Genomic DNA, 27,539 nt, shown 5'->3' on the forward strand with positions numbered 1-27,539 from the left:
AAAGGAGGAAAACATAATACGATTAATTGCTCAGCTTCTCCCATCTAAACAAAAAATATATTTTTCAAACTATTATGTTGAATATCAGTAACTAAAGCTGTGTATTTTGACAATTTATAAGAAGAGTCTTTCAAGTCTAAACTATCCCTTACCAAGCAGTTCCATTTAATTTTATTATTTTGAACAAAAATCAATTCAGTCTTTTATAAGCTGCCCACCAACGTTTTTCATTAATTTAAGTCCAGCATACATCCAAGTAAATAAAATACTGTTGCCAAAAATAACTGCTTTCTTAAGTTTTTCTTTGTGCTTACAAACTAATGAATACTACTCACCTCTTTATGATATTATAAACCTTCAGTATACTTTGAAACAACACTCAAGACACTATCGTATTCATGTCATTATAGGTAGCTAGAGTTTACGCTTCTTATGTATAAAGGAGGAAAATAATTAGTGTTTTAAATATTCTATATAATTTTATACATTTATATTTTATTTTTATTTATATTTTTATCAAACATACCTGTATAAAACCAGTAAATTTTTTTTTTTAGAAAATGTAACCTTCCCCAAAAGTAGGTTCACTGAAGCTTTGATTATAATTCTAAACTGCAACTATAAGGAAGTAAAAACTGTACATTTTGATTATTTTATTTATATTACTCTAGTAAAAAATTTAACCATGAACTTAAGGAGGTTAAAAGTTTTTTCAATTCATGCAAATAAGATTTGCAATTCTTTTAATTGGTTTGGTGCAGAATTTTTTACATTCTGCAGGTAAATCTCTGTTGGCAGAAGGATTCTAGATACCTACTAATGAATCATTTAAAAAATTTCAAACCAATAATAAAAGTACAAACTGACCAATGCTTATTCTCTAATTTCCAGAACCCAAAGTTAAAAAATTATACAATTTGACGAGTTTTAATAATTACTCCTTGGGCAGAATTTTTAATATTAACTAGAGAAGTACTATCAAATTTAACGGTATAAAAGAAAAAACTTGAACTTACATGCAATGAGAGTTTGCAATTCAAAGAACAAAAATGGAAAAACATATAAACATAAGTCTTAATTTTTAAAGAAAAATAATATTGCTGTTCTTTAAAGTAATAAAATAATTATACAGATTCTAAAGAAAGTAAAAAATATTTTTGTGTAAATAATAACCAACTCAGTTATATTTTGGTACAATTAATTGTAAAACTATTTTTTATTATCAGCTGGAAGAAAGAATTTGTTTCTTATATATATATATATATATGTATCTATACTTAGTGTAAAGACAAAACAGTTCTGAATACAAGTCAAAATAAGACATTTGAAGCATCAACATTAAGAATAAGGATAATGGATAACAAGTTCTACCTTACTCTCCATTATCTTTCCTTATAGTCTAACTTCAAGATAGGAGAACCCACTTAACTGTGGAGCAAGAGCCCAGCAAAATTATTTCACCAGACTCCAGGTCAAGTTCATAAGAAAAATATCATGGAAGCAATGATCATCACAGGCTGTAATTAGCTTCACAGATTTCAATTAAGGAGTAACAGATTTAATCCCCCTCATTCTATCAGATACTCAGTTCTTCACTTCTTCAGTTGCAATATTTATAACTAGGAAATAGTGGAATATACACGTTAAATGATCCTTCTGCTAGAATCGTATGTTGAATAAGTGATATGTTATGCCTATAAGAAGAATAAAAAATAAGTTTTCAAAATGTTTGTGGTATTTAACAAAATAATACATATTAAGAATAATAAGGAGAGTTATTGATTAAGTCACTGAAATCATTACAAAAAATTATATCAAGTTTTGGAATTCAAAATGGAAGCATCACCCTTCTTTTAAGAAATCTTTTTCAGATATCAATCATAGAGTGTACTATCCAACCACTTATATGGGTCAAATATAAAAGCATGTAAAAGTTATGATGTTAGAAATGAAATTTTCTCCTTACCTGTTGATTTTATTTTTTGTTTGATATTTAAATTTACAATGTACTAGAACATTACAGATAATGATTATCAAGCTACTATCATACTGTACCTATATGTAAACAGAGGAGCCAAAAAATACAAGTTAATTAAATATGTGGTTTACTTTTTCTTATCTGTATGTAAAGTTCAAATGATGTTAATAAACTGATAAAACAATAATTGTGTTATTAACTAGTCCTAAGTTACTATAAAAATAGAGCTTTCAGCAATAATGATATTATTTGCTTAAAGGACTCAGATTAAATGTAGTTCTGATATTTAATTCAGTTTGTGCATGACAAAGTACATTTTTCTTTATTTGAATCTTTTAAGTAAATGTATAAGATAAAATAATATATTCTATATTAGCAGAACCATTAATTACTTTATGTGGTTAACTTTAAATTGGTATGAATACATTTTTATACTTACAATTTTAATATAAATAGTTACTTTTAATATTGGCAGTTTTACTTTTTTTTTTAAAAAGTGATTGTTATATACAATGATTAGAACATGTACACATGATTATAGGAACAATTAGAGGTTTGCGATGAAGGAAGTTTTGTCTTTTCAATATTTGTAACAATTTTATATTTTATCATAATAAATTACTGTTGTAATTGACCTTCTGTTTTTGGTTACTTGATCAGTAATACAATTTTTTTTATGGTTCCTAATGAACTGTCAAAATGTGAAGTGAATTTTGAGAATAAAATGTATAAATTTATGTGAACAATTAAGCAAAAACAAATATATATTCAGCATATTTTTTTATTTAGTTATGTTCAGGTATTGTAGTAATTAGAAGGATGTAATCAAATGTTATATTCACTGAACTGTTTTGTTTTATTCTTTAAAACACAATTTTTTTTTCTACAGTATAAATGCTAAATTTATTCAAACATTAGTGGAATGAAGTGAAATTAGTGTTAAATCTTTCTTACTGTAATACAAAGCCTTATTTGCAGTAATACAACATAATTTTTCTTATTCATTTTTTTGGGGAATATTATTATTTCAAAAATATTTGAAAGAATGGTTTCCATTTTTTCATTTTATTGTACTTTGGAATACTTTGCCTGACAGAAACATTTATTTTATTATAACTCTCAAAACTAATGATTTCTCTAATACTTATTTTTGAGAAAAATATGGTTGCTTCTTGTTAAAGACAAATATAAAATTAAATAATTATATGGATGATTTAAACCAGTGTTTCTCAATTTTTTTTTTGAAATGGGATTTATAAGTCTTTATAAACATTATAAGTCATAATAGTATTTTTAGTATATTTATTTATTTTATAGTATATTTTTATATTTAAAAACTCTTTCTCACACAGATACAAAGAAGCAAACTGAATTATAATCTTTAAAGCACCACTGAATAGTTCACTATATTCTCTATTCACTGGTGATGAGGTCAAAAAATTAACAATACCTTCTGCTTGGAATTTCGTTTTAAGTCTGGTGTTATTTGAGAGTTCCATTAACTGTTCTCTTTCATTCAATGCAAGTTTATTATTTTCAATATTACAACAAAAAAAATTACGAACCCATGAAAATCTGTCATACTTGGAAATAAATTTCAAATTGTGACCTCAGAGATTTGAGATGTGAACATATGTCATTGCATAATTCTTTTTCAATAACAACATCATTTTCAACTAAAAAGACTCCAGGGTTAGAAATGGTAAAAAATTCCTCTGTTTTACACAGCTGGCCCATAAACCATGTTTCCTCTCTAACCCCTTTATTTTCTCATGGCTATTAAGAACAGTCAAAGAATGAACAGAACAGTCAAAGAATGTAGAGAGAAATTTTATTTGTTTAGTTTTGAGAATACATCTGAAAAATATACCAATGTACTTAGCTACAAGTCATCAGGAAGAAATGATGTAAAATTTTTGTTTATTTTGTTTACAAATAAGTGGACTTCATGACTTAATCCAAAGAGTCTTGTACCTTACCTTACCTTACCTCATGAAAGCCAGTGTATTTCAGAATGAAGAAGAAACTGTTTATGCTTGCTACCCATGTCACCGCAAAGTAACAAAAATATTCTGTTGTTCAAAGGCCTTGTCTTAATAAAGTTGATTATCTTAATGCTGTCTTCTGCCATAGTTTTGAATTTATATGACATAATTTTGGTCACCAAGGCTTCCCTATGAATGAAGTAATGTTTCCAGCTGACTTCAGGAGCCATCCTCTGAGTTAAGCTGCAATGCCACTACGCCCTTGGTGTTTTGTGCACCTTTGGTGCACAAGCCCCATCCTAACAAAAACCTACACACTTTTTTCCAATCAACTTCATGCTCTTGCATGTACTCATTAAAAACTTTAAAAATCTTTACAAGTTAATAAAGTTTTTGAAAATAACATATCTTCATGAATGGCATTGTTAAACTTGTACCTGGCATAAAAAATCAACTGTGCATCATTTGAAACATCTGTTGTCTCGTCTATCTGAATTGAATAAAATAGACTTTCTTTTTTTCTACTGAGAGGTTTAGATTCTACATTATTAGCCATGTCTTTGATTCGGTGTATAACTGTTCTGTTTGAGAGTGGTATTAAATTAGAGTTCTTAGACAATTTTTCACAAAATATTGTTTAACTATATCTTTTGCAACTGGAACTATTAAGGTCTCACCTATAGAATAAGCTAAATTGCTTTTTGTGATATGAAGACTTGCAATATAGGAAGTTACTAAAGCCTTTTTAATTGTCAAACCTATATTAGAAACAACTATCATTTCTTTTTTAATTTTTTCAACATATCGTTAAAAATGTCTGCAGGTTCACTTTTTGCACTTGAATGTTTCACCTCTTTAGTTCTGTTTCAATTTTGTAGTTTTATGCGTTCATTTTTAATCACTTCATAACAAATAATGTACCAAGGTATTGGTTCATTCTAATTACCACACCAAGTAAACCCAAGTTCCAAATAATATCTTTTTAACAAAAGTATTTTTTCTTTGAACAGCTACCACTAGATATTTCTTTTTATGGCACTAGTATCACTGGTATTAATATTATCGCACACAGTTTCTGAACTTTTAGCAGTGTCTAAATGAAGTATGTTATCACATTTTTTTTCTTTTCAAAGATCCGGATCAAAGCCAGTTTTCCATTATGTATAATGGGCACTATTTAACACAGACAACTATTAGTGTGTACCACATAAGAAGAATTTCAAACAACTAGCTGCTAATAGACAACTAATGAATTAACAATGCACAGAATTTGTTGAAGTTACTTGTGATTGGTTACAAAAAATATAATTACAAAAGTATTGTAATTTAAATTTCTGGATTTGATCCACCTGGATTTTAAGACATGTAGAGTCTAAAACTTCATATATTTTCATCTTTAAAACAGATTAATGCAGAAACATGCCCAATATTCAACAAGTAAAGATGCAATTTTCCATGTTCTATTATTGGTGTATGACATACATGACCATTTTAATGTTCAGATAGCTCAGACTAGGTGTCTGCAAAACTTTCAAGAAAGTCATAAATACATGAAAAGAAGATTTGGTATTTTGGTCCACTGTTATGAATTCAAGTGGTCCCTGGCTGGGTTACAGGCACGTTGCCAGATGTGCAGGTACACAGAAAAGCACTATGATCATACTGATTAAAATTCCTTTCGTTGCTGAGAGTAGAGTGGGCAGTTGGTAGGCAAGTGGAGTAATAAATTTCATAAGATATCAGTACTGGAAGCAAAAGTGAATGATGATTGCCATGTGTAATTTCCAAACTCTAAGATTTTCAACTATAGTGTGATACACAATTCATTTGAATTTTATCTTTTCTTCTGACTTTTTTGAAGGACCACAAGGCCAGCCAGACCTTGAGGACCACTTATGGTCTGTGGACCATAAATTGAGAAGTGCTGATCTAAACCAATAGAACTTTAATAACCTTGAAAACCGGAGTAGTAAAAAAAAATGGCAACAAAACTGTAAACTCCCAGAAAATTTTAAAAACTGTTCCAGACCCTTCAATTAATTTTCTGTTGCTTTTACAGGATTTCAGATTGTTAAAAAGTAGTCTCCTGCATCTTCTTGTGCATCATGTTTACTTGATGTTATGATATGGAAGGCAGTCTTATCTACTACATTACAAAATATTCCACCAATAGTCATGGAAACTCTTCTTTGGTCATTCTTTTACCTTTCACATTGCCTTGGCATGCAGAATTTAACAGAACTGATTTTTATGGAATAGACAAGAATTTTATATGATAGAAATTATATCAATGAATTACAGCTTCTTTTTTTTTGATAGCTTTATTAACATCAAAATGAAAGGGAATATCTTAATTGTTTGAAATATTTTCAATAGAACTAATATTTGATAGTTTTGTTCAACTTAATTGAATAGTTTAATTTTTGGAATTCTGTGTAGAGAGCCTGACTGACAGATTACTTGATCTGCTCTCAGCTAATGTCCCTGAGTTTGATTTCTTGAAAGGATTAGATATTTGCTATTTTTTATCCTCATCATAATAATAAAATAAGTAATTAGCACTGTAACTGGATGTATATTGGATAAAAATAGATTCTGCGACTTCATCTTTTGCTTTACATTTATGTTTATTTCTCTATATAAATCACAATTTATTTACTTATCTTTATTTACATAACCTATACGATTCCATAAAGTCTACTACAAATTCTAACAATGACCTGTATATTAGTTGATGGTGGCAACACCGACAGCAATGATGATGTTTTTTTATTTGTATTTTGTTCTGCAAAATAAACTTATAAATTTTCATTATTGAATAAGCACATGTGCAATTAATAAAAAAATTAATGTTAAAAATTTTCCCTAAGTTGTGGAAAAAGTCCAGACCCAACCCATCATGATTAATGTAATGGAATCCCAAACTGCCACCTCCCAAGAGCAACACGCATTTTATGATGACCATCTAAAAAAAATTTACAACATAAATGTACACTCTTCATTGTTTAAGATTATTATATTCTTTTTTTTTTACGTAGAACATAATGAAAACAAAATCAAAATGAAAGTAATTAAATTTTTCAATATTTTTTCTGTTTAAATGGATGGTTTACAAAACTTTTTTTCTTTAAACATGGATCTAAAGAATAATGTTAATATAATAGAACTGAAAGAATAATACAAATAATATTATTAAAATTATAACTATTAATGCAAAGTAAAACATGTTTTTTTCAGGTGCCATGGCAGAATTATGGAATGAAAATGGCTTTTATTTAGCATTATTTTTGACTGCACCTATTTTAATTATTATTCTTGTCTATGTGTACTTGGATAGAACATATACTTACTGGATTAGAAAAGGAGTTCCACAAATAAATCCAACATCATTCATTTATGGAAATGTGAAAGATATGTTTTGGGGAAAAGATTTTGGCGGCTTTGGTTATCAAAAGATTTATGAGTAAGTAATAAAGATGTATGTATATTTATTTGTATAAATTATAAGTGATATCAACTGCTATGGTTAAAGACTTCTAATAAATGGCAACATTAATTTCAGTAATCCATTGACTAGTTTACTGATGTACAACTTCACCAGTTGATGACATTTTATCCCTATAGAAACTATCATGCTGTAAGGATACAGTTCCTTGTGTTATCGGAACCCAAATAGTGTCAGAAAAATTAATTTTTTAAAACAATTAAGGGAGGGAATAGAAAATGGAGCTTATGAGCAGAATCCATGTCTTGAAAAAACTGCTCCTAAATATAAAATACTTATGGAGGATAAGATAAACATTGGGCAAGATATTTGTTAAGATAAGTTGCTAAAACCAGACTCAATTGAAAACTGTAATATCTGTGTAGACTGAAATAATCAGTGCTAGTTAAATATTCATATATCTCTCATTTTTGGCAAAGCTTAAATATTTCTAAAAACAGCAATTATACCGGATGTATGCAAGATAGGTATGCAGAAATTATCTTAGAATAAAAGAAGTGTAATATATATGTGATACTTTAACAAGAAAGTAACAAATATTATAAATACTCACACAAAACAAATTTTGTTGAAATACTTCAAACTTTTTGGGATTATTGTGATTTTCTATTATTAATATTAATAGATTTGACTGTTATCTGCTGTTAAATGTGGATGCAGAATATTATGCACCTATTTAGTCAAGATGCTCATAGCACTAGTAATTTTACACACACTCACTCTTCTGTCATTTAACACCATATCATGGATTTTATAAATGATTTCTGGAGTAATGGTCTCAACAGGGCATCTAGAACATTCAGTGTCACTTGTGCTCATATGACCTCTTCAAAAATTTTGAAACCACTTATAAATTGTTCTAATCTTAGGTGCAGAGTCACCATAATATCAAGTTTCTTTTAGTCTCCTGCAGTGATTTACCCTTCATAAAGTAATGTTAAATCAACAAACAAAACTCTCTTTCATCCATTTTTTTAGAAATCATTCAATTTTCTCAATTCAAGCAGATACAAAACATAAAGAAATTAATTGATCAGGTCAAAACTTGTTGTATGTTTTCCAAAAGATGCTACTAACTGAAAATCCCTCAATATACACCATTGGTACCAACTCTGATACTTTGTATGGGCTTTTCAAACCACTCTCATGCACATAAGCCACCCTTGTAATGTAATACTTCACTTTAAATTCATTACTCTTTCAAAACAATAAGCCTCTCTTCTAATAGTTTTGAAGACAGCAACAATAACAGAGAAATTCAGTCACTTTTCAGGAAATAATGGGTTCTTTAAAAATGAATAAATCCTAAATGAAAATCTTTTCAATCCAGTTGTAATTTTAGTTTTCCATAATTCAGTAAATTAATATAACAATAAGTATACCAAGTTATAGATTCTATCAGAAATTTGGAAAAAATAACCAGAAGTTTTTTTTCTTTGTATTATGTGAATATAACATGAATGTTTCCTTACTTCATTTTTTTTTTTGCTTCTAAAGAATATAAATCCTTTTTCTTTCATAAAATAGTTTGATTTTCTATAAGTACAAAATGTTTGATCCTTCACAACAGTTCTACCTATATCTCACATGTTACTTAAATTGTTGTTTAATTATTATTTCTTATATCCAAAATCATAGTAAATATAATTTAGTTCATTTTTACATGTTGCATAAACATAATTTAATTTGTTTGTATTGCATTATATTAAAATCTGTATTGAAATAATAATAAATAATATTTTAATCTAATAAAAATTAATTAAACTAATTGATTAAATATGAATTTTATTAGCTTAAAGAAAAAATTATTTTAGTTATATTTTTATCCAGTTTTCCAGATTTTATCAGTTTTGTCCCAGTCCCAGTCTTTATCCAGTTTTTGTATAATTTATTTTATATTATAATTTTTATTTCCTAAATCAAATTTATTACAAAGAAATTTTAACTGTATACTACAAAATCTGTTGCTTACTAATTTGTTATTTACACTAAAAAATAGCCTATGTAAATTCTCATCACAAGCAGAATCAATCAAAAGCATCAAAACTAACAAAGAAGTGGATCATGATTCTTAGAGAGCTGTAGTAAATAATGTGTGCATACAAGATAATGCCTAATTTTATCATATATAACATCACAATTAAATTTTTCAATTTATTTATATCATAGTTATGTGTACAAATATATATTTTATACATTAATTTTGCTTATTCTGGTAAGTTTTTTAAGCTGTTTTTAAATTTCTATGAATTCAATTTGTTAAATTATATTCAACAACTCTTCTCTTTTTCATTGATACTTTTGTTTCATCATATAATGAATAAATTCACCGTAATTGTAATTAATTTTTCAGTAATGAATCTATCCTAAACAATAATAAACCTTTTTTCTCTTTCCTTTATTGATTCAATTTTTTTTTAATCAACTTATAATAAATTTTTATTTAAATCATAAAAGTTTTTTTCTGAATATTTTATACTTTTCTTAAATATTTTCAAATTTGCTAAATTCTCCCATTTTCCTGTATTGACTATCATCAACATTAAAATAAAAACACTATGGTAAGAATGTATGCACTATAGTACAATGCATTATATCTACCTCAGTGTGTATTTTTAATAATTAGATCTATAGACTGATAAGCAATTTGTACGTTTGAACTCTAGCTTGGCTAATTTCTTCTTTTGTTTATTAGTGGGTAAAGTTACTGACTGGTATATTTTAGGTCATCTGTATTCTTTTGTTTGTCTTTTTCCAGCTTTGGTAGTTATTATTATTTTTTTATATAGAGCCCTTCCTCAATGCAGGATAATAGTGTTGCTAAAACTTCAATAACCAAAATATTATTAAGAAAAGTTTGTTTATGCAGATATAATAATATTACAAATATAAGTTAAATAATCGATGGATGAAGCTTTTACTTGATGAAAATTCATCATAAAAGAAATGAAAACAAAATATGTTTTCTGCTTTCGCAAAATTTATTTAATAAAATAACAGCAGAGATTTATTATTACTATTTTTTTTTGAGGTTTTAAAAGCATTGACTACTTTGGTCATTAGCCCATTTCCAAATAAAAAAAAAGAAGATTATTTCTCTCCCCCTGACAAAACACTAGCCAATAGTCAGTAGACTAGTCTTGTCAATATACAAGCTGCTACGCAAAAGTTCGGGGAATTTTACCATAAAAATAAAATAGCTTACCATAACTTATAATTTCCATTGTCTCCTTCAAAGTAATCCCCTTGGCCACTGATACAGTGATCCCAGCGTTTTTTCCATGATTCCATGCATCCCTGAAAGTCTGCAGGTGTAAGTGTTCGAAGCACGTTCTGCGTTTCTTTCTGAATCTCCCCTCAACTGTGTTAAAACGACGGCCTTTCAATTGAAATTTTATTTTCTGAAAGAGAAAAACGTCGCACGGAGCAAAGTCAGGCGAATAGGGTGGGTGGGGAATCACTACCGTCTTTTTGGAAGCCAAGAAATTCCGAACTGCTAGCGATGTGTGCGCGGGCGCGTTGTCATGGTGCAGAACCTAGCTGTTGTTACCCCACAGATCTGAACGTTTGCGCAATGCTTTCACGTAACCGCTTCAAAACTTCACAATAGAACATCCCATTGACAGTTTGACCAAGAGGAACAAATTCCTTATGGATAATGCCTTTGATGTCGAAAAACAATCATCATGGACTTCACGTTGCTGCGAACTTGCCGTGTTTTTTTTGGCCGCGGTGAACTTGGCGACTTCCACTGCGTCAACTGCTACTTAGTTTCAGGCTCATACCCGTACACCCATGTCTCACCACCGGTTATGATGTTGGAGATGAAGTTAGGGTCATCTCTTGCTGAATCTTTCAATTCACTTCAGACAGCTAAGCGATTTTGTTTCTGAACGCTGTTCAACAGAATCGGTACGAATTTTGCAGCAGTGCGTTTCATGTTCAAATTGTCCGACAAGATGCGTTGCACGGACCCATATGACATTTGTACGATTCCACAAACGTCATGGATTGTTTGTCTACGATCTGCAATAATAGCCTCTCGCACTTTCGCGATGTTTTCCGGTGTTGCGCTTGTTGATGATCTTCCTGAACGTCATCGTCATAGACTTTCGTTCGTCCATCTTTGAATCGTTTGTACTACAAAAAAGTTTTACTTTTACTCACAGCATTGTCACCAAATGCTTCCACAAGCATGCGATGGGTTTCTTCACCAGTTTTTTTAAGCATGAAGCAAAATTTGATTCAGGTTATTTGCTTTTTAAAATCTGCTATTTCGAACTTCGCCGAAGCAGTAAAACACAACGTTACACAACCGCACGAATGTCAACAATGCAGCCTGATTCACAAAGAGTACTGTTAACCACATCTAGCGGCAGCAGGTCGTACCAGCAATTTTTCGCGCGCGAAATTCAAATTCCCGAACTTTTGGGTAGCACCTCGTATGTTTCGAAAGCAGCGATAAAGAATTAGGCAGTACTGAAGAAGAAAACAATGATTTTGATTTTGAATTGTCTTACATCACAAGTTGAATTAAATTACTTGGTTAGGGATTTAAATTTATAAAAAAATCAAGTTGAACTGATAGGATCAAGACTGCAAATGGGACAGCCGAGCTAGGGATAAACGTTATGTTACCAAATAATGAGTGGAATAAACGAGACAACTGAACTCCAAATGGGAAAAATATTATTCTTGAGCCCTTAGTTGAACCCAAAAAAATTTTTTTACCCCCTCTCAATATCAAGCTACGACTAATGAAAAATTTTGTAAAAGCAATGAAGAAGGATAGTCCCGTATTTCTGTAAATCAGGCAGAAATTTCCGAATGTAAGTGAAGGAAAAATTAAAGAAGGAATATTTGTTGGTCCTCAAATAAGAGAGTTGGTCAAAGATGATGTATTTAACTCAATGTTAAATAATGTAGAAAGTGCAGCTTGGGCTTCATTTAGAGACGTTTGCAAAAAGTTTCTCGGGAAACAAAAATCCGACAATTACCGTGAAATTGTTAATCAACTTCTTACTTAGTACAGAGCTATGGAATGTAATATGTCTTTGAAAATACATTTCCTCCACTCACATCTGGATTTTTTCCGGACAACCTTGGAGACGTAAGTGACGAACACGGTGAACGTTTCCACCAAGACATTTCGATTATGGAAAGCCGCTAAATGGAATACTAACATGCTAGCCGATTACTGTTGGACATTAATTTGGGGTGTGCCTGAGGCTATTTATAAAAGAAAAGCATCAGCGAAATCATTCTAGCACAGGTATGGCCATGCAAAATTATAAATTTGACAGATTTTAACTATATTTTCCCTTAATTTTTTTTGAAGCGTAATTTATTTAAAACTAAGGGTGATGGAAAAATTGCATCTACAGATCTTAATGTATGCAAAAAAGCTATTCAAAAAATGGTATCATACTTAGAGAAACATAAAAAAATTTTTGTCTATCAGTGTTGTTATGTCAATTAAAATAAATTTTTTGCCCTTTTTTCTTCTTTTTATTGCCCGGGATTTTTCAAAAGAATTTTCAAAAACTAGCCCTTTCATAATAGCTCGTGGCATCACGGAAGCTGCTGGTAGACTGGTTAAAGAGACATGGAAAACTGCAGTAGGACTTTTTGTGGAAACTTTCAACAACACTCAGTCTTTGCAACTATTGAAAGCAAAGATTGGAGTCATGAACATTGAGTATTTTCCCATAGTATATTGAACACCTCAAAGGGCGTTGTCGTGTTCAGGTATTTGTTAAACTGCACAGAAGAGAAGATTGTAGATGAAGTGCATGAACAAGGTGTTGTTGCGTGCCGTCAAATAAACATGCGTCGGAACGAGGAAGTTCAATCCTCTGCATCACATGTATTTACTTTTTAATAAACCGAAGTGTCTGAAGAAGATAAAATCTGGTTTTCACAGGCTAGATGTCCATTAATCCCAACATCTTTTCTTTGCTTTGGGTGTCAGAGATTTGGACATATGGTAGCTCGTTGTACAAGGAAACACATATGTTTGTGTGGTGAACTATTACACCTGGATGACCCATGCAGGGAACCTCCTGCCTGTGCCAACTGCCATGGACAAAATTCTGCAAGGTCTAGGAATTGTTCTATTTATAAACAGGAAGGAGCTGTTCAAGAGATTAAGACAACAGAGAAAGTCAACTACTTTGATGCAAGAAGAATTGGGTTTGGTAGAACGCCAAAGGCTGCGTCATATGCAAAGGTTGCTGCTGCTCTTGCCACTTCCTTCACGCCAAAGGACATGGTAATAGAATTGGCACTAGCCTTAGCAAGTTTAGTAGAACAAATCATCGATAAGAAATTGAAGAATCATACAATTAGGGACAGTAGCCCAAAAGTGTTGAGGAAAGCAGATATAAGGAAACAAAAATGTCCTACTCCACCAAGGAATGAGCCTTCGACCAGCTCAAAGGCGAAGGAAATTGAGACAAAAATGCAGAAGGAACTTGCAGTTCAGACTGAAAAAATCCCAACTTCATGAGCTATGAAACCAGAATCTTCATTTTGGAAAAGAAAGATTTAGTAAAGACTACAATGGAGCCTCTGAAATCACAGATTCCTTTAACTGAGAGGGCAAGACACTCTGCCACCTCACACGTTCTTGCAGTGAGTACATCCAGTCTCAACTATGATGCACTCCTGACTACACCAATGGAGCCGGTGTCATCTGATGCCAGCAGCAGGAGATCCTCTGTAATTTCCACCAGAAAACTGAAGGATCGATCTCAGATGTATCAGACACCACAGAATTGATCTCGAGTCCTTCAGAAAAATGGAGAAGAGGAACAAAAAAGGATGGCCTAAAGGGAAACCAACGCAATAGAATTGAAGAAGAGTAAAATCAGATATCACAATCAAAAATTTTATAATTAAATGTATTTTTTAATTTCTTATTGATATCTATTTTTTGAGGTTTTAATATAAGTATTTTGTGTGATGTTAAATGGCAAGGGCCCTTTAAACTCTTCTCATACTTTTTTTAATGTGTGTTTTATTTTCATTACAGATAAATTCTTGTTTTGAAAGTTTTTATGAAATTTCGTAAGAAGTGGCTAGAAAGATTTTAGGATTACAAAAGCCTTTACACCTTGTTGTGTTTTTGGTGTTACAATAACCATTGACAAGTCTTTTTTAGATACTCTTTTTGACACCTGACTATGTCACCTTGACTATGTCACCTGTGTTTTGTTTTCTGGGGAGGAAAAGATTTTTTTTCCTTTTTTGAAGTGGACGGAGCTAATAGCCATAGCAGTTGATGCCCCTAAAACTAAAAAAAAAAAAATTATTTAGTTTATTTTTTTGATATTTTGCATGTAACATCTGAGGAAGAAACTGTGTACCAAGAAAGCTATAATTTTTTAAATAAATTTTGTGAAAATCAATATATTGATTTTATATAACATATTTTGTTTTGTTGTAAGTTAAATAACAAATATATAATATTTTTGTCATTTGAACCAATGATTATGATTACTGATGAATCAATAAATTTCTTATAAACTGCACCTTCCAAATAAATAAAACAAAAACCTTTAAGTCAATAAAAGATATACACTCCATGATAAAAACAAGTAGTGGAACGATATTTAAAGCATTAAAGAAGTATCAATTATCAGAGAAATATTGAAAATGTTTGTGCACTTTATAATTTGAAAACATTACTTCTCAGAACCACTACATTTATTGTGCTTTAGATAAATATCCTCCTCTATGAATCATGAGACCTTGCCGTTGGTTAGGGGGCTTGTGAGTGCTCAGTGATACAGAGTAGCTGGACCGAAGGTGCAACCATATCGGAGAGGTATCTGTTGAGAGCTAAGGAATGATTCCTGAAAGAGGGCAGCAGCTCTCTCAGTAGTTGTTAAGGGCGTAAGTCAGGACGACTTAAACGGCCATATCAACATCACTCAGTCGTCTGAGTACTGCGCAACTGAAAGCAATGGAAAACTACAGCTGCTTTTTTCCAAGAATATGTAGCTCTATGCATTTTCATGTAGCAATGATAAAGGCACCTTCCTTGGTAAAATATTCTGGAGGTAAACTAGTCCCCCGTGCGGATCTCCGGGTGGGGACTACTAAGGAAGGGATCACCAGAAAATTAAAAAAAGAATATTCTACAAGTCGGAGCGTGGAATGTTAGAAGTTTAAAAAAGGTTGGTAGGTTAGAAAATTTAAAAAGAGAAATGAATAGGATAAATGTAGATGTAGTAGGAATTAGTGAGGTTCGGTGGGAAGAGGAAGGTGACTTTTGGTCAGGTGATTTTAGAATAATTAACTCAGCTTCAAATAATGGGCAGGCAAGAGTAGGATTCGTAATGAAGAAGATAGGAAAGAGAGTAGAGTATTTCAAAATGCATAGTGATAGAATCATTGTAATAAGGTTAAAATCAAAACCTAAACCGACAACGATTGTTAACGTCTATATGCCTACAAGCGCCTATGATGATGATGAGGTAGAGTGTGTGTAGAAGAGATTGATGAAGCAATTTCACACGTAAAAGGAGATGAAAATTCAATAGTAGTTGGAGATTGGAATGCAAGCATTGGAAAAGGCAAGAAAGGAAATGTAGTGGGTGAATACGGGCTGGGCAAAAGGAATGAAAAAGGGAACCGACTTATAGAGTTTTGCACGAAGTATAATTTAGTAATTGCCAACACCCAGTTTAAAAATCATAATAGAATACAGACATGAAAAAAGCCAGGTGATACTGCAAGGTATCAGATAGATTATATCACGGTTAAGCAAAGATTTAGAGATCAACTGCAAAATTTAACCTGGAGCAGACATTGATAGCGACCATATTTTGGTGATAATGAAATGTAGATTGGGGTTTAAAAACCTGAAGAAAAGGTGTCAGATGAATCGGTGGAATTTAGAGAAGCTTGATGAAGAGGAGGTATATATAGATTTTTGAGGAGGACTTCGCAAGTGGTCTGAGTAAAAAAGATAAGGTAGAAAATGTAGAAGAAGAATGGGAGAATGTTAAAAAGGAAATTCTTAAATCAGCAGAAGCGAACTTAGGTGGAACAAAGAGAACTAGAAAACCTTGGGTTTCAGACGATATATTGCAGCTGATGGATGAACGTAGAAAATATAAGAATGCTAGTGATAAAGAAAGTAAAAGGAAATATCGACAACTAAGAAATACTATAAACAGGAATTGCAAATTAGCAAAAGAAGAATGGATTAAAGAAAAGTGTTCAAGAGAAATGAACATTGGTAAAGTAGACGGAGCATACAGGAAAGTTAAGGAAAATTTTGGGGTACATAAATTAAAATCTAATAATGTGTTAAACAAAGATGGTACACCGATTTATAATACGAAAGGTAAACTCGATAGGTGGGTGGAATATATTGAAGAGTTATACGGAGGAAATGAATTAGAAAATGGTGTTATAGAGGAAGAAGAGGAAGTTGAAGAGGATGAAATGGGAGAAACAATACTGAGATCTGAATTTAAGAGGGCATTAAAAGATTTGAATGGCAGAAAGGCTCCTGGAATAGACGGAATACCTGTAGAATTACTGTGCAGTGCAGGTGAGGAAGCGATTGATAGATTATACAAACTGGTATGTAATATTTACGAAAAAGGGGAAGTTCCGTCAGACTTCAAGAAAAGTGTTATAGTCATGATACCAAAGAAAGTAGGGGTAGATAAATGTGAATAGTATAGAACAATTAGTTTAACGAGTCATGCATAAAAAATCTTAACTAGAATTCTATACAGAAGAATTCAGAGGAGAGTGGAAGAAGTGTTAGGAGAAAACCAATTTGGTTTTAGGAAAAGCATAGGAATAAGGGAAGCAATTTTAGGCCTCAGATTAATAGTAGAAGGAAGATTAAAGAAAAACAAACCAACTTACTTGGCATTTATAGATCTAGAAAAGACATTCAATAACGTAGACTGGAATAAAATGTTCAGCATTTAAAAAAAATTATTGTTCAAATACAGAGATAGAAGAACAATTGCTAACATTTACAGGAACCAAACAGCAACAGTAATAATCGAAGAACATAAGAAAGAAGCTGTAATAAGAACGGGAGTCCAACAAGGATGTTCCCTATCCCCGTTGCTTTTTAATCTCTACATGGAACTAGCAGTTAATGATGTTAAAGAACAATTTAGATTCGGAGTAATAGTACAAGGTGAACAGAAAAAGATGCTACGATTTGCTGATGATATAGTAATTCTAGCTGAGAGTAAAAAGGATTTAGAAGAAACAATGAATGGCATAGATGAAGTCCTACGCAAGAACTATCGCATGAAAATAAACAAGAACAAAACAAAAGTAATGAAATGTAGTAGAAATAACAAAGATGGACCACTGAATGTGAAAATAGGAGGAGAAAAGATTATGGAGGTAGAAGAATTTTGTTATTTGGGAAGTAGAATTATTAAAGATGGACGAAGCAGGAGCGATATAAAATGCTGAATAGCACAAGTGAAATGAGCCTTCAGTTATATACAAATATAATTTGTTTACAAACATATATAATTTGTTTACATCAAAAATTAATTTAAAGGTCAGGAAAAGATTTTTGAAAGTATATGTTTGGAGCGTCGCTTTATATGGAAGTGAAACTTAGACAATTGGAGTTTCTGAGAAGAAAAGATTAGAAGCTTTTGAAATGTGGTGCTCTAGGAGAATGTTAAAAATCAGATGGGTGGATAAAGTGACAAATGAAGAGGTTTTGCGGCAAATAGATGAAGAAAGAAGCATTTGGAAAAATATAGTTAAAAGAAGAGACAGACTTATAGACCACATACTAAGGCACCCTGGAATAGTCGCTTTAATATTGGAAGGACAGGTAGAAGGAAAAAATTGTATAGGCAGGCCACGTTTGAAATATGTAAAACAAATTGTTAGGGATGTAGGATGAACCAGTCAAACCAGTCAAATGACTGAAGATAAAAAAAAGAAGATAAATATTTCACAAAAACAGAAATTCTAATGTAAAATTACTACAGGAAAGGATTAAACATATAAAAATTAATATTAAATGATTAAATCAACTAAATTGTCAAATCAATTAAATTAACACTAACATTTAAAAATTAATATTAAATGATTAAATCAACTAAATTGTCAAATCAATTAAATTAACACTAACATTTAAATTGTTTTTGTGTCATCTAAAATACATTCCAGTTTGTTAATTATTAAAAAAAAACCAAACTATAAATTTATATGCCATATATTTTCAAAGTACTTCTTAATATGTAAATATAAAAACAGTAGTGCAGCTTCCAGACAGTAAATAAATATGATAAAGCAACATTACAAATCAAAGTGAATAAAAACTCCTTGTCCACACTGTACTTAGTAGTTCATAAGAAAACTGTATTACAATATTAACATTTTGCTGGTTGTAACTTTAATTTCTCTTTTATATAATCTTTCCTCCTTCATTAATTTTTATTATAATGTTTCTAGTTTAGTGGATTCTAAAAGCTATAGACAGTTTTTTAGGTATTTTATTTCAGTAAAAAACTCTAGCAGATCATAGTTGTAATTCAATATTATAGATTAATTAAATCAAATCAAGCCATAATATTTCATTTTATTTAAATTTTCAAACAAATTACATACCTCATTAACAAATGATATGTCGATGGTAAAGAAGTTATCTTTAAAGAATTATAAAAAGAAATTAGTGTTTTAATAAAATTTGAGTTGAAAATCATTAAAAAGTAAAATTTATCGACATTTACTGACATTTCTTGAAACCACCCTTAAAAAAATTAGAAATTTACTATCTCTACTTTTCCTAATCCTTTGTAAGCAGCTTTCAAACTTCTTAAAATTAATCTTGTTTGTTAAATCCCTATTATTCTTTTTCTCAATCATACTTCTGTTTCATTCTACATTACAAATAAATAATTATATTCTTTCCTTTGTTATACTAACTCTTGGGAGGATTAATCAGCAAATTGTAAAAGTGCTGTAGCTATTTTTTTCCAGTATTACTATCAAGTAGCCCTGATTATTAACAAAAAATTACTATACATTATTAAAATTATTTATTTTTGAAGAATATTAACTCATGATATTATATCAATTTTTAGTCAGCTGAAAGGTCATGCAATTGGAGGATTTTACGAGTTTATCAATCCAGTGCTTATGGTGAGAGATCCTCAAATAATACAAGCAGTTCTTGTTGAAAAATTTAATAACTTTCACGAACCTAAATTCAGTTATCATACATCAGAAGAATATGCTGAAGATTTGATTGCAAGACATGTATTTTTTAGAGCTGGTTCAAGGTAAACTACTCCATCAATTAAAATCTTAAGTGCATATAATAAATTAAGTTTTTTTTTAAATTAAAATTAAACATGTTTTAGTTTATTAAAAGTATATAACAAATTAAAAGTAAAAATAACATAAATAAAATTTCCATGTTAAATAAATAACACATTGGCTAACAAATGCATAGAACAAAAAGGACCCTAGGACTGTACCTATAGTAATTTTTTAAATTACTACGTAAAACAGAAAAAATTGATTTTGCAAAACACAATTTTTTAGGTTTGACATATAACATATTTAAATTGTCAGTAAACAAATAAAATTTTGCTACAAAATTTGTAGAGAGTCTATGTCTAAGAAAATCTACATAAGTAATGTTAATTAAGCTCAAGAAATCTGACAAGTCAAATGTCAAATAACCAAAATCAAATCACATCAATTAACTGTCATTTAATTTTTGTCACAATTGATCAAGGGAATAGATAGACACAGACCTTATGAGTTCTTTATCTCAAAATTTCACTCAAGCAGTAGTTAAATTTCTACACATAATTTGAAGCCCCTTATTTTCACCCTTTTATGTGTATCTTACTCAGATACACATAAAAGGGTGCGGCAAAAAACCTTTTTTTTTTCTTTTTGCAATTTCTGGACTCAAGTAAAAAAAAGCAAATGAAAAAAACACCAACATTCTTATACTAATAAAATATTGTATTAAAATTAATTATATCTTTTATAATGTTAAATTACATCTTATTATTGTACTGTGTAAAGGTATATATATCTTTTTTCTTGTTCTAATCAGATTATTCCAATGCATTAGGATGTCACTTTGGTTATATATTTAGACAATTTCATTATAAAACTAATTCTTTTAACTTTTTTTATCATTGTTTTACTTGATATCTTCAGACTGGATTAACCAATTTTTATGAAATTTTGTACAGTTAATCAAGGACTATTAATACCATTTTAATCTTGTTACAATTGGTCTAGGAAGTGGGAAATATAGCCACCAAGATCCCTAGAGATTTTCTTTTTTTGAGAATGAAGCCTAATTTTATACTTAAACTAGTGAATTAATTCTTTATGACTAATGAAAATCCTTTTATTGCTGACGGTCCCAATAATCTCTTCTGGAATCATGAAGTCTTGCTGTTAGTGAGAAAGCTTGTGTGCAACTAAGATAGCCATAGGTGCCACTATAACTTGTGGGTTTCTAAGGAGAGGCCAGCCTAAGGAATGATTCTTAAAAGGGTAGGTAGCAGTCCTTTCAGCAACTAGTGAAACTTTGCATTACTACTGTAGCCATTCATTAACTTTTTAAAATGATGTACAAATTACTATATAGTGGAGGAAGTTGGAAAAAATATTTCAAAAGATAGTTTAATGTACAGTATTTTTTTTGTAGATATTAAGAAAGGTAAGTAAAAACATTCTCAAAAGTATTTCTCACTACACCCTGCTACCTCGGAAAAATTGCAAACAGAACATTTAAAAAAAAAAAATGTTCATACTAACCACAAGTTTATTTTAAGATCTGAGTTTGTAATGTGGTAATATTTACATTACAAATTCCCATAATTACAATCTGACTCCTAATTACAATCGTCATATGTTTTTGGATGAAAGATGAATTTTGTACTATATGAAAAAATTTCAAGCCTGAATGGCATTCAAATAGAATCTTTTGAATGAAAGGTAGAGACACTACCACAGAAGTCAGCAAATTTTAAATTTCTGATATTTAAAATAAAAATATTTCTATACTTAAAAATCAATTTTCATTTTGATGATTTAATTAACTGTAAAAGAAGAATTTCTATTTTTTATCAAATCTTTATAACGTATAGATGCATTTTCTTGCAGATGGAACTTAGTATTTGGCATGCCAAATTCAGTTTCAGAGAAATATACTTCTCCCACTCTTGGATGTAGCTTATGTAGATATATAAATATTTTTATTGAAAAAATAATAACTGAACTATAATTACTGTTTTTAGATGGAAGGAATCAAAATCAGTGCTTTCAGCAGGATTCACACCAAACAAACTAAGGCATTTGGAAGAAGTTGTAAGATCAGTATATGAAGATATGTCAGATTATTTAAATAAAAATAGTACAAGGAGTATAAAGGTATTTTAATATGTCTAATAAGTTTTTCCTTATGAATATGTACAATTATCACTGTTTACAAGAATAAATTCAAAATGTGCAGAATATTATAACCAAATTTATTCTCAATGATTACAATGTACTGTATAATATACAAGTAAGCTTTATTTTTATACTCATTTTAATTTAGATTTATTAGGATTTGTTTGAGTAGCTAAAAAAATAATTCATCACCTCAATTCTGGCTTTTATTTCTACAAAATTCCATTTTAGAAACAGAGTTTTTCATGACCAAATTATTTAAAGAAAATTTTTCTGTTACCGACTTATTCAAAAAAAGTTTGAAAAATTATTAAATCCTCTAGTTCATTCATCCAGACTTCTCACAATTTTTGAAATTATGGTTTCAAGAAATTTCTGTAATTGTATTAATAAAAATACTTTTTTTAAACTTTAAAAAGTTCATTCTTTAACCATCTAGTTCATCTGTAATAACCAACCTTAGACCAACCACTAGACCTGTCATCGTAAATCAGCTGATTTCGAAGTTATGAGTTCTGAGGTTCAAATCCTAGTTTACTAGGACTTGAACCTCAGTTCAATGGCAGTTTATATGGCAGTTACTTTTATATGGATTTGAATACTAGATCGTGAATACCAATGTTTTTTGGCGATTGGTTTCAATTATCACACACGAATGGTTGAATTGAGACTGTACAAGACTGCACTTTACAATCATTCATATTGTCCTCATTCATCCTCGGAGGTAATATCTTACAGTGGTTCCAGAGAATAAACAAAAAAGAGAGAGAGAGTGCATCTATGATAGTATATTTTAATGCTTTAATCCTGGTTAAATAAAAACCTATAAATCTATTCCAGAAAAATATTTATAAGTATGTAACATCTTAATTTTTTAATTAAAAAAAATTGTTTCTCTTGGATAATTCAATAACTATAAGTATTGTTATATATAATATACAAGCACAGTTTTTTCCACATTCTACATCAAATTTTGATAATTGTAGAAATAATAATCTTCATTTATTTTTGACATAATTTTGTTACTTATATTCCTGTGCACAGTAGAGTGATAACTTGAAATAGACTAACTTTGAAGTGAGTAAATACCTAATATTTATCAACTCATTTATTATGCACATTCACTACTTCTTATTTATTTGTTCAATACTTGTTATGTGGCGTATGTTATGCGGTGTTGCATCATCAATTTAATATACCCAGCAGCATTCGTGATATCTTGGGCAATGATGGCAGGGTTTTGGAACGAATGTTTCTCTTTTTGCATAGTACTGGGTTACTGCAAAGGATTTAATATACTTATATATGTTTTTTTGTAAAGAGAGTTTTTTAATAATTTTAACCTTTATTTTCGATTTGATTTTTTAATTCTATGTGTTTAATTTTACTACCCGCGGGGGGGGGGGGGGATTTTTGCACAACCCATCAGAGTTAGGTAAGTTTTTATACTTTCTTAATTCAATTATTTTATGTTTAATATTTTATCAAATTTGTCTGTGATAGTAGTTTTGGGTTTTATTTTACCTTCTTTGCTTGTTTTAGTAAATTTTTATTATATGATTAATATTATGTTTACACCTTGTATAGCTTATTATTTTGGAGTTATATTACCCTTTTAATAATAACTTCCGGGCGATGATAACGCCCAAGCGTTTTTTCCCCACAAACAACCAAAAAAAATAAAAAATAAATACATGTTACATAATGTTCACTTTTGCATTATTTGTATATTATACAATTTTTACAGTTATTTCATAATAAATACATCTGAATAATAATAACTGTATAATAAATTATAAATGTAATAAGTGTACAAACAGTTTCTAATGTGTAAAAATAATTTGAAAGTGAAAATTAATTTTTGTTAGCTGACAACTTTTAGTTTGTTTTACACAAGTCATATTTTTGAATTAAAACATATTTTTCTTAATAATTTAATTCTTCTTAAAAACAATATACTATATTTTAATGATTACAACAATTAAAATTTTTATAAAGTTATGAAGTAGACTGGCAAAGAGAAATGCACAAGATTGATGTGAAAAAAAAATTAAAATCTATGACTAATGGCTGTTTTAAAAAGGGCGCAACCCTAAGATTAAGAAGGTAGAAGTCACGCATAGATAAATTTTATTTCTCTCTATGTGTCAGTTGGCAACACTGTACTCAAGGTTAGAAGCTTTTTTTCCTGTTTAGACTCCGGTAATTACCGTTCAGATAATACTTCAGAGGATGAATGAGGATGATGACATGTATGAGTGTAAGTGAAGTGTAGTCTTGTACACTCAGTCGACCATTTCTGAGATGTGTGGTTAATTGAAACCCAACAACCAAAGAACACCGGTATCCACGACCTAGTCTTAAAATCCGTGTAAAAGTAATCCTAGTAAAGTCAGTTGCCTTTACTAGGATTTGAACGTTAGAACTCTCGACTTCGAAATGAGTTCATTTGCGAAGATGCGTTCACCACTATACCAACCCGGTGGGTTAAGATTAGCAGTTACTAGCAGTTGAAATGTCCTTATCAAATAGTGCTATACCAGTATAAATTCGTCTCTATTGTGTTAACTATGTCGTTTTCCAAGGACGAACGTATGTTTATTATTGAGACTTATTGCGCGTACAAATCTTATGAACGAGTGAAAGACGAAATTCGGATAAAATTTCCCAATTCTTCAGTTCCTAATAAGTCAACAATACCGCGTTTGATTAATAAATTTTGTGAGACTGGGAGTGTACATGATCGGAAAAGCACAGGTCGACCATCACTGTTAATAGTAGAAGTTCTCAAGAATATGAAAGAATGTGTGACTAGCTTATCCAGAAAATCGCTCAGAAAGTTATCTTCACAGGGTGAGGTTTCAGGACTACTAAAAAATTACAATCGCATCGGTTTCGTTCAAGACTGAAAGAAGTAGACCACGGATAACGTTTACAGTATTGTCGTTGGTTTCATTCTCTTGTTGAAATTTTGGATCGTGTTTATTTCAGCGAGGAGGCATGGTTTCATTTGGATGGCTACATTAACAGCCAAAACTGTCGAATACAGGCGCTGAAAATCCTCACGCGTCTGATGAACGCCCATTACACGCACGTAAAATTGGTGTTTAGTGTGCGATCTCCTGGCGTCGTGTAATAGGGCTTCTATTTTCTGACAAATTTGTAGACGGTGTGGTTTATCACAATTTAATCGAACAGTTTATTGCTATGTTAGATTTACCCGAACGAAAATGTTGATTCCAGCCGAATAACTCAAAGTGTCATACCGCTAATGAAACGCTGGTTATATTAGGGGAATTTTTTGGCCATAGTTTGATATCAGAAGGGTTGTGGCCTCCAAGATCCCCAGACAGCAGTTGACCCTTTAGGGATATTTAAAAAGTATAGTTTTTGAAAACAATTCTGATACACTTGACGAATTGGGCTAACATTGAAAGTGAGATTTCAAACATTACTGAGCAAACATTACAAAAAGTGGCTGCAAATGTTATGAAACGTGTACGAACTTGTATCGGGATCACAGGAAATTATTTTGAACATCTATTATAAAGTTATTAAAGATAATTTGAATGTTGTTGTTTAATATCTTGTTAAGTTACATTTTTGTAATACATTCACGTTGTCCTTTTTGAAACATTCGTTATATGGCCTTTTCATTTGTTAAACAATCATTTCAAAAGTCACTGAGTAATTAATTAAATATAAATTTTTAAACAAACCATTAAAAAAATTGCCATTTTATATTTATAAAGGAAGAACTATGAAGTAAAATCAAACACAAAGAATTACAATCTATATAATTAATCTATCTCTACCCTCACTGGCCATCCCTTACATGAAGTAGTTTAAGGCAACATTTATCTTCCATTCATTAAAAAGAGATGACTTATTCTGTTACCTCAAGAAAGACTAGGTAAAAAGAAATTTTACATGTCTCAGAAATATGTTTAATCAATCAAAATTAGTCAAGATAAATAATTAATTTTCTAATTACAGATAAACCATTTCAAAAATGATAGAGAAAAAAAACATTCTAAAAAATTAGATATTGGTTAACCTTCTTCTTTTTCCTGTTTAGCCTCCGGTAACTACCGTTTAGATAATACTTCAGAGGATGAATGAGGAGATGAAATGTATGAGTGTAAATGAAGTGTAGTCTTGTACATTCTCAGTTCGACCCCAATCCTGAGATGTGTGGTTAATTGAAACCCATCCACCAAAGAACACCGGTATCCACGATCTAGCATTCAAATCCATGTAAAAATAACTGGCTTTGCTAGGACTTGAACGCTGGAACTCTCGGCTTCCAAATCAGCTGATTTGGGAAGACACATTCACCACTAGACCAACCCGGTGGGTTAGATATTGGTTACCTATCATTGTTCAACAACACATTTTCACAGTTAATGATGATAAAATAATTTCCCCAATTAAATAATCTGTGTTTGTTATGTCCATGTTTTACAGTTTGTTTCTAATAAATTTATTTTAGAACAGTTTCCAAACAATGTTGGGCTTGAGCTGACTTCTTCTCTGGTCTTCTATATTTATAATGATCTCATTTACTATTAACTTTGTACGTTCTCTAAAAACTCCCACATTTATTAAACTATTATTTATACAATTAAAACATTATGTATCGTATTAAATATAAATAATCTACATTCAGAAAAGGTCAATGCCAGGAAGAGTTTTAAATTAAAACTGTAAAATGTCCATTATAAAGAAATTATAAATTACAGCAGTCCAAATTAAAGTTGTTTCTAGCAAGATGAAATTTAGACATCATTTAATATTAAATGGCTCAATTATTAAGTAAGTTGTTTCACTTATAAAAATTTAGAGTTAAAATTAAATATTAATAACCATCATTTATTGATTCACTAATGGGTTTGTACATAGTATATCTGTTTAGGTACATGAAATGACTTCTAAATTCACATGTGAAGTGGTGGCAACTTGGGGATGGGGCATTCATGCAGATGGTTTTTCTGAAAATTCAATGATTAAAAATATATTTGACAATTTTAAAATTCACTCTCTGCATAACTTTATAATGAATCTTTGGATTCTTTGGCCAGCTGTGGGTAAACTCTTTAAAGTAAGGTAAGCAGCTGATTTATTAAATATTTAATTTGCTGAGGTGTCTCTGGATGGTCATTGAACCTTGTTCCTAGCTGATTACCAATCATTAGTCAATGAATGGTGGATATATAACTAATTTGTTGAACCTATTTTTATCATATCATTGTAGAGATCATTTTTTTGATGTTTTATTATTTCTTCTTAAAGAAAAATAAATATTATCATACAAATGCAAGAAAAAAATTATTTTTTCCCAAGAGCTATATTATGAGGTAGAGAACAGCTTTTTCCTTCATATTTAAGACACATTTGAGTGTTTTGTCAGTATTGCCTTGAGTAACAGCAACTGACCACCCTGATGAAAGTCAAACCATGTTATGAACTGAAGACATACACAGTTAAACTAAAATTTTTTACATCTAGTTCTATGTAAAACTGATTTTTTTTTCTTATTCTATAGCCTTCTGATTTTTTAGCTTCACTTTACATCCTTAGAAAGATGCAGAAGCCAGTTTGATGCAGAAACCTAATTAGAATTTATGCCTAAGGG

The 27,539-nt window shown here is 30.4% G+C and overlaps 1 protein-coding gene across 1 annotated transcript in view; it reads left to right on the forward strand.

Annotated features, from left to right (window-relative positions):
- Positions 1-27,539, forward strand: part of LOC142320036 (cytochrome P450 6j1-like) — a 46,444-nt gene that overhangs the window by 1,393 nt on the left and 17,512 nt on the right. Inside the window, exons 2-5 of the mRNA XM_075357716.1 lie at positions 5,369-5,529; positions 7,201-7,426; positions 19,564-19,761; positions 21,751-21,883. Coding sequence (XP_075213831.1) covers positions 5,369-5,529; positions 7,201-7,426; positions 19,564-19,761; positions 21,751-21,883 — 718 coding nt within the window. The remainder of the gene's footprint in view (positions 1-5,368; positions 5,530-7,200; positions 7,427-19,563; positions 19,762-21,750; positions 21,884-27,539) is intronic.

Source organism: Lycorma delicatula, chromosome 2 (assembly GCF_047948215.1).
Source record: "Lycorma delicatula isolate Av1 chromosome 2, ASM4794821v1, whole genome shotgun sequence".
NCBI lineage: Eukaryota > Metazoa > Arthropoda > Insecta > Hemiptera > Fulgoridae > Lycorma > Lycorma delicatula.